Source organism: Somniosus microcephalus, chromosome 8 (genome assembly GCF_052327205.1).
Source record: "Somniosus microcephalus isolate GS21.2 chromosome 8, FLI_Smic_1.0, whole genome shotgun sequence".
Taxonomy (NCBI): Eukaryota; Metazoa; Chordata; class Chondrichthyes; order Squaliformes; family Somniosidae; genus Somniosus; species Somniosus microcephalus.
This window is the reverse complement of record NC_140994.1, coordinates 65,088,133-65,096,759: the sequence shown is the minus strand read 5'-3', so window position 1 is coordinate 65,096,759 and position 8,627 is coordinate 65,088,133. Positions and strand designations below refer to the sequence as shown.

The 8,627-nt window shown below is 41.0% G+C and overlaps 1 protein-coding gene across 1 annotated transcript in view; it reads right to left on the bottom strand.

Moving 5' to 3' along the window:
- Window positions 1-547: 547 nt before the first annotated feature.
- Window positions 548-8,627, bottom strand: part of LOC147113581 (uncharacterized) — a 180,073-nt gene continuing 171,993 nt past the window's right edge. The window contains exon 3 of the mRNA XM_085994825.1: window positions 548-6,049. Coding sequence (XP_085850951.1) covers window positions 1,212-2,831 — 1,620 coding nt within the window. The 5' untranslated portion in view covers window positions 2,832-6,049 and the 3' untranslated portion in view covers window positions 548-1,211. The remainder of the gene's footprint in view (window positions 6,050-8,627) is intronic.

The following is an 8,627-nucleotide window of genomic DNA, read 5'->3' as shown; positions in this document are numbered from 1 at the left end:
CTGGAAGGATGTTCCCGATGGTCGGGGTGTCCAGAACCAGGGGTCACAGTCTAAGGATAAGGGGTAAGCCATTTAGGACAGAGATGAGGAGGAATTTCTTCACCCAGAGAGTGGTGAACCTGTAGAATTCACTGCCAAAGAAGGCAGTAGAGGCCAATTCATTAAATATATTCAAGAAGGAGTTGGATATATTTCTTAAGGCTAAAGGGATCGAGGGATATGGAGAGAAGGCAGGAACAGGGTACTGAATTTGGATGATCAGCCATGATCTCATTGAATGGCAGAGCAGGCTCGAGAGGCTGAATGGCCTATTCCTGCTCCTATATTCTATGTTTCTATGTATTCCATTTGCATAGTGGAGGTTTTTCCAGGCAGAGGCTAGGAAGCCTTCTACTCCCATACTCCCAGGAAGAATAAAAAAGAAGCATATTATCTAAATGGTGAGAGGTTGCAGAGCTCTGAGATGCAGAGGGATCTGGGTGTCCTAGTGCATGAATCACAAAAGGTTACTCTTATGTTCATTAATAAATAGACATTCTTATTGTGAACACAGCTAGCTTTTGCTAGTTACTTTATTGAGCACATGTGGACTAGGTACAGTATCTGTAGAGGCTTCCATCTTGACTGCTGCCTTGTGGGTAGCCTAGTGCCTCATGGGTAATGTAGTCTTAATATAGATACAGCTGGGTAGTGTAGTCTTATATACAGCTCTACACAGCTCTACGGCTCCACCTAGTGTCCACTATAGAATGACATGTTATTGATCATTACATCCTCCTTTCTTTGAGGTTTAACAAAATCAGTATCAATCAACTTTCAAGAAAACAATAAAGATAATATCAGTAACACTTTTGTTAGTGCTCTATAAACATAAACATTTTCAAAACAGTCAACACATTTTCAAAGCTTTACATTGTACTCAAAGATTAAGTCTATCAGGATTTTTTACTTCACGTGTGGATCTTCTCAACACGGGTAAGTCTGATGTGTCTTCATGAGATTGTTCTGGCGGTGAATGACAAGATGCAGTTGCGGCATTGTCATCGATCTGCTCTTGTATAGATCGAGGTCTCCTTGCGATCTTTGCTTGGAGCGGGTTTCAGTGTTTCCTTCACTCTTCACGCCATAACTCTCAATGTAGTCAATACACTCTCGAAAAACTGCTGGCAGCTGGATCCCATCATACAGCATAGTCCTCTCAGCAGCCTCGGCTAATGGAACACCAAAGATTGGCCTGAGGGAAGAAGGAGTATCCACCGGAACTGCTTCCTGCTCTGGTGCAGGCTTCTCTTTTTTTTCTCTTTCCACTGCTTAACAACATCTGCTGCGGTTATATCTTTGGACTTTTTCTCCTTGTGTTTTTCCTCTTTGTGCTTTTCTTCCTTTGGCTTCTCTTTGACCTTAAAGTCTTTTTCTTTCTTCTTGGAGAAACTAGGCTTTTTGAAGACATGGATACCCTTTGGCCTTTTCATCCTTGATGGGATCTCTGCTTCATCACCTGAGTCATCTGGTCTGCTTATGGCACAGTTTATACGGTAGACTCTCTTGACCAGTTCTAAGTCTTCACAAGCTTTGTCACCTAGTATCGAATCAAGTCTTTCAGCCACAACAGAAAACATGAGATGATGCACTTTGTCTTTGACTGTCACTTTAAGTCTGCATACACCTAAGCTATCTATTTTCTGTCCATTATAGCTCTTCAGTAGTACTGACTTTTTCTGTATTTTGGGCTTTTCTTTCATATTTTTTATGTCACTCATACTGATTAAGTTTGCTTTTGCCCCAGTGTCCAGTTTCAATGTAACTAATGCTCCATTTATCTGCAGTGGGATCATCCATTTGTCCACTTTTACTGCATTGACTTTATGTTCAGCATTGTCCATTTCTGAGGGCTGCACATTTTTTGTATCTTTTTTGATATCGTCACATGACACCATTCCTACAAAAAATGTCTCACTTAAATCAGTGTCCTCAATCACATTAACTTGTTGCCCTTTCGTTGTTTTTACTTTTGAAAAGCATTGTTTGGCAAAGTGATTCTTTCCATTACACTTTGTGCACATTTTTCCAAACGCTGGGCATTGTCTTAACTGGTGTTTGTAACCACAGCATTTACAATTAAAAATTTCATCCTCCAATTGCTTTTCATTTCTGTTCTGCCCACGTTTCTTCCCCTTGTAGGACACAGCACCGACAGCAGCATTATCACTCATTACAATCGCATCATTATTGATTTCACTGAAAGTCTTCGCGTGCTTTCGAGCTAGCTCGCTGGCTTGGCATATTTTCACTGCATTTTCCAAATTTAGTTCGGTTTCTCTCAACAGACGTTCCCTGACTTTTTTATCATGAATAGCAAACACAATCTGGTCACGAATCATGGATGATTTCAGCTCAGAGAAATTACATGTCTGTGCTTTCAGTTTCAGATCAGTTATAAAGCTATCAAAAGTCTCATTTTGTTGCTGTGTCCGAGAACGGAAGATGTACCTTTCATACGTCTCATTCTTTTTGGGAGAGCAATGTGCATCAAATTTTTTTAGCACATCTTCTAATTTTTCTCTGTTCTCCTCTGGATTAAATACAAATGTATTAAATACCTCTATTGCCTGTGGGCCTGCAACCGTAAGCAGCAATGCTATCTTCCTTGCGTCTGGCTTTGTACCGAATCTGATGGCAGCAATGTAGAGTTCGAATTGTTGTTTAAAAATCCGCCAATTGTAGTCGACATTTCCCTCGAGATTCAAACGCTCTGGTGGCTTCAAATTCTCCATGTCGCTTTTCACAATTTTCAGCAGATCTTCACCATCCTGGTACCATCTTATGTTCATTAATAAATAGACATTCTTATTATCAACACAGCTAGCTTTTGCTAGTTACCTTATTGAGCACATGTGGACTAGGTACAGTATCTGTAGAGGCTTCCATCTTGACTGCTGCCTTGTGGGTAGCCTAGTGCCTCATGGGTAATGTAGTCTTAATATACATACAGCTGGGTAGTGTAGTCTTATATACAGCTCTACACAGCTCTACGGCTCCACCTAGTGTCCACTATAGAATGACATGTTATTGATCATTACAGTTACTATGCAGGTACAGCAAGTAATTAGGAAAGCTAATAGAATATTATTGTTTATTGCAAGGGGAATTGAATACAAAAGTAGGGAGGTTATGCTTCAATTATACAGGGCATTGGTGAGACCACATCTGGAGTACTGTGTACAGTATTGGTCTCCTTATTTAAGGAAGGATGTAAATGCATTGGAAGCAATTCAGAGAAGGTTTACTAGACTAATACCTGGAATGGGCAGGTTGTCTTATGAGGAAAGGTTGGACAGGCTAGGCTTGTATCCGCTGCAGTTTAGAAGGCTAAGAGGTGACTTGATTGAAATATATAAGATCCTTAGGGGTCTGGACAGGGTGGATGTGGAGAGGATGTTTCCTCTTGTGGGAGAATCTAGAACTAGGGGTCACTGTTTAAAAATAAGGGGTCGCCCATTTAAGACAGAGATGAGGAGAAATTTTTTCTCACAGAGGGTCGTGAGTCTTTGGAACTCTCTTCCTCAGAGGGCGGTGGAAGCAGAGTCTTTGAATATTTTTAAGGCAGAGGTAGATAAATTCTTGGTAAGCAAGGGGGTGAACAGTTATCGGGGTAGGCGGGAATGTGGAGTAATCAGATCAGCCATGATCTTATTGAATGGCGGAGCAGGCCCAAATGGCTGAGTGGCCTACTCCTGCTCCTAATTCATATGTTCGTATGTATACCAAAGGGATGGGCTCTCAGCTCACGGTAGTATCTTTTATTGATAGCACGGTGGGTTGAGCTCTCTTCCTACGGATTTAAGGAAGGCACTTTGCAAAAGGAATCTTTCTCTCTGTCACTGAGTGGTCTATGAATTTAGCAGATTTTGTTTGTATTTTAAAGTCTGAACCAACTTAGTTTCGAAGGGTTAAGCTAGAGAAGGTGAATCCATCTTTAGAGAGAAAGCAATTTGCATATTTATTGTTTCCCAGAACCCAACGAGTGTAGGAATTACATGTTCTTACTGTGTGAACTGTATACCGTTCATTCTTGTATTTTATGTAAATTAACCAGCTATTGGTCTGAAGTTTTGCCTTGTCTCTGCAAAGTGCTATTTCAGCCCGCCTTCCATAAAGAACAGCGAATTCACATGGTAGCCATGCTATATTTCAGTGGTCGGTAAGGATTCTCTGTTACAATCCCTTGTTCATGATATCATCCAATTAATTATTGGGCAGAAAAATGGTGCACTCCAGGTCATAGAGAATGCAAGGAGCTCACAGACCTCTTTGTCACTAAGACTGAGGCCGTCCATTCAGCTGCCTCATGTGAGAGCTCCTGGAGAAGCGGAAATCACCAGCTGGACATTGATGGAATGACGTTGATACAGCTTTGTGCATAGGGTCCCAAATAGCAACATGGGTTCAATTATTGATGCCCTGTACTCTGGGAAATCAGCCGACCTTTAGAATTGTTTTGCTTTATTTGTTGCTGCTGCTGGTCAGTAAGGAAAGCAATGTAATTTTTGGCTGTGCCGAATGATGCACCTGTGACCATCTTGATACATTTACATTGCAGATGTCCCCAGTGCTAGCCTGGATAGAGCTGGACGCATAAAAATGGACGGCTGTTCTGACTGATTGTCACTGGCGATGGTGTATGGATTGTGTCAGGAGATCTTCCTGAAGGAAATGGCACAGCTTCTGTCACAGCCTCCCTGCTAAGCCTCAGTCTCTTTAGGTACATCTCTTTCATCATTCCCCGGCAATGATGGGACACTGAGTTGCTTATTAGTGGAATCTGACAGAAAGCTTTGCATGCCACCTGACATCACAGACAGTGCTTTCCTGCTCTTGCTGATCCTCCTCTACCTATTACAGTGCTAATGGAGCAATTAATCCAATTTCTCAGGTTAGCAATCCTAAAACAAATCTTCAGTGGCAATAGCACACAGAAGCCACTTTTCCTGCACATTATTTTGGCAGTATGTGAGAAATGAGCTGGAACTGTGCAATACATTGCACTCCCAATACTGCTCAGTCAACCTTCAATAGGTATTCCAGCTAACACTAATAGTATCTTCCAGCCTTATACTCAGGTTAGTCATGTGAAGCAATCCTCATTCCTTTAGTGTGCATTATTGTTTAGATGTGTCCTCGAAAGAAGTTAATCTATTTGGTTCAGTAGTCACTAATATAGGCATTAATATCAAATCATAAATAGTGTGGTGAGGGTTATTGAGCCCTTTAAGAAGGCTGGCAAAGTCAATTATTACCAGGTATGAGACACATTGGATAAGCATGCATTAAAAACAGACCTTAAAAAGGAGTTTTTCTTGGAAAAATTCAAGAGGGCATGTCATGAATGATCTCCAATTTTGGCATATAATTGTCTAACATTGCCAGGGTCTTCCTAACTTTTTTGAAAGTAGTTTATCTTGCAGATAGTCCCCACTCTCTCACTCTATTACTTCTCTGTAATTTGGAGTGCTTGTACATTATTTGGTTGAGTATTTTGATGCTGACTTACCCTGCAGATTGCCTCCTTCAAAAAGAACTGCTCTGTGACAATTGTACTGAGCTGAAGGTGGGAAGACCACATGGTGATTGTGCTGTGAAGCTACAGGGAGCAAACAGTAACATGACTTGTGATTTCTCTTTGTCGGATGATGGGCTTAGTTCTAACTTACATAAAGAACAGATTGTGTTTTTTCTTGTGTATGATGTAACTGCCAAGTTAGATTGTATTCCTTGTCAAACTATATTCAAAGAAATGGGCGGGACTTAGCAAAGTTGTGTAATCTAACTTCTTCTTTCGTATGGTAGTGGCAAAGCAAATCAAATGTCAATATCTAAGTCAGATATCCAGGCCAAAGCTTCCAGTGTAACAGCATGGATATCTTGTAGGCTGCCTGCGAATTTCCTCTGAGGGCAGTGCTCAATGATGTGCTCCAGGGTCTGATCAGGAGCTCCACAGTCGCATGATGGGGATGCTTTAATCTTCCATCTATGGAGAAGGTGGCAGCATCTACCATTGTAAAGGAATAGCCATATTTCAGAAAAATACACCATCCTATGAACAGAATTCTGACTTTATTAAAACATGAAAACTGAGTTTAAAAATCTAAAAAGCCTCAAAGACACAGGCTGTAAACAGAATACAGGCTTCTGAGATAAAATGAAGTGTTGACAGAAAGCTATAAACACCATACAAGCTTTTGAAACGGGAATTGATTGTTGACACTGAGATAATGGCCCTATTGAAGCAAAGGGTTGGAGTTTCCAAGAAGTCTGCAGTTTGGAAAAAACACAATAGCTATACCCAGTTTAAAGTGTTAAAATCTAACACTTTGAACAGAAACTCAGAACATTAAAGAACCATATGCCTTCATAAATATCACATCAAATGAAACAAGCAGACATGACGCCTGTGATATAACCATTGAAGTAGCTAGGAAATGCATAGAACACCCTAGTTGAAGTGTTTTTGATTTACATATTGTAAAAGGTACAAACAGAAGACTTTATAAATATTACATCAATAGATGCACAAAGCAATCACATTGTGTTTGTGTTGAAAATAGAACAGTTAGGAGACATGACATCTGCTTATAAACAGTTAAGGTGATATTAAGAATTGAATGGAAGGCCTTTGTAAGAATGGCATAGATATGGTGTGGAGATGCCGGAGTTGGACTGGGGTGGACAAATGTAAGAAGTCACACAACACCAGGTTATAGTCCAACAGCTTTATTTGAAATCACAAGCATTCGGAGCGCTGCTCCTTCATCAGGTGAAGTGGAGAAATGCATAAAGACACAGCTTATATAGTCAGAGAATAATGTCAGATATTTACAGGTAATCTGTCCAACTGCCATTTATCACACCTCGGCAGAGAGATAATCACAGCAATCAAAGGTGTGAATGGTGTCCAAATAGGTCAGTCAGGAAAACATTACATCAAAGATCAATGAGGTGGGGTCACAAGGGGTCAAATGTTGCAGATGCTGGGGTCTGTATGAAAAACAAAAAAACAGACAAAAAACATTTTTTTTGCTGGAAATTACAGCAGGTCCGGCCGCATCTGTGTAGAGAGAACAAGCCAACGACGACTCGAGTCTGGATGACCCTACATCAGGTGGGGTTACATGTAGCATGACATGAACCCAAGATCCCGGTTGAGGCCGTCCTCATGGGTGCGGAACTTGGCTATCAGTTTCTGCTCGACGATTTTGCGTTGTCGTGTGTCTCGAAGGCCGCCTTGGAGAATGCTTACCCGAAGATCGGAGGCTGAATGTCCTTGACTGCTGAAGTGTTCCCCGACTGGGAGGGAACACTCCTGCCTGGCGATTGTTGCGCGGTGTCCGTTCATCCATTGTCGCAGTGTCTGCATGGTCTCGCCGATGTACCATGCTCCGGGGCATCCTTTCCTGCAATGTATGAGGTAGACAACGTTGGCCGAGTCACATGAGTATGTACCATGTACCTGGTGGGTTGTGTCCTCACGTGTGATGATGGTATCTGTGTTGATGATCTGGCATGTCTTGCAGAGGTTGCTGTGGCAGGGTTGTGTGGTGTCGTGGTTGCTGTTCTCCTGAAAGCTGGATAATCTGACATTATTCTCTGACTATATAAGCTGTGTCTTTATGCATTTCTCCACTTCACCTGACGAAGGAGCAGCGCTCCGAAAGCTTGTGATTTGAAATAAAGCTGTTGGACTATAACCTGGTGTTGTGTGACTTCTTACATCAGATACATCAGTCATAACCATTTTTTATGATAAAATTTGAAGACCTAAAGGTAGAGACAGGATTCTGCAAGTTAACAGCTGAACTGACAGTAAGATTAGAAAGAAGTCAACAAAAAGAATGACTAGAGATAATTAGCTTACATCAGCAGAAAACATCAAAGGATATACCATCGCAAAAAGGGTATAAAATATGGAACTTTCAGATAGAAAGTCAGAAGTCACTGGAAGGAGCAAGCAATTCTCAACTTCAGAGGCAGGCTCTGTAAGTTTTTAACTCTTTGAGTCTCGGGGATCAAAGATACTTTGATTTTGGTGGATATCCTGGATTAAAAATAAGTAGAAATGTAAAAATGTAACGAAGTTAAGATTTGAGAATAAGGATCTCTGAGAATAAGAAGTGTAAGCTATTTGTATTTTGAACTGTTAAAGTTGCGATTGACTCACCAACTGTTAACTACATGTCGGTTCTTTAATAAATCTATATATTTTTAGAATTGTCTCACATAGTATTTCTGTATCAAACTTGCAAACTCAATCTCTGTACACTCTTTCTTGAGGAATTACAGAATTCTGGAGGAGTATTCTGGACCCTCATAATATTCGGAAAGTTATAGTCTAGTTAAACTTATTAACAGTGCTATCTGGAGGATGGTAACATCTTCAAGTCATTCCTTTCCTTTAGGGAGAGATAGCCTGGACCTTTAGACCCAATTAAGCATCTTATCGAATTTGGCTATCTCTAACTTTAGTTGAAGGTGAACGTCTGGGGAATACGCCTGATCCGGGGTAGCCCAAAAAGGGCTTGGACTAGTAATTATCCCTTCAGTTGGCACCCAACGTGTGTGTTAACAAGTTG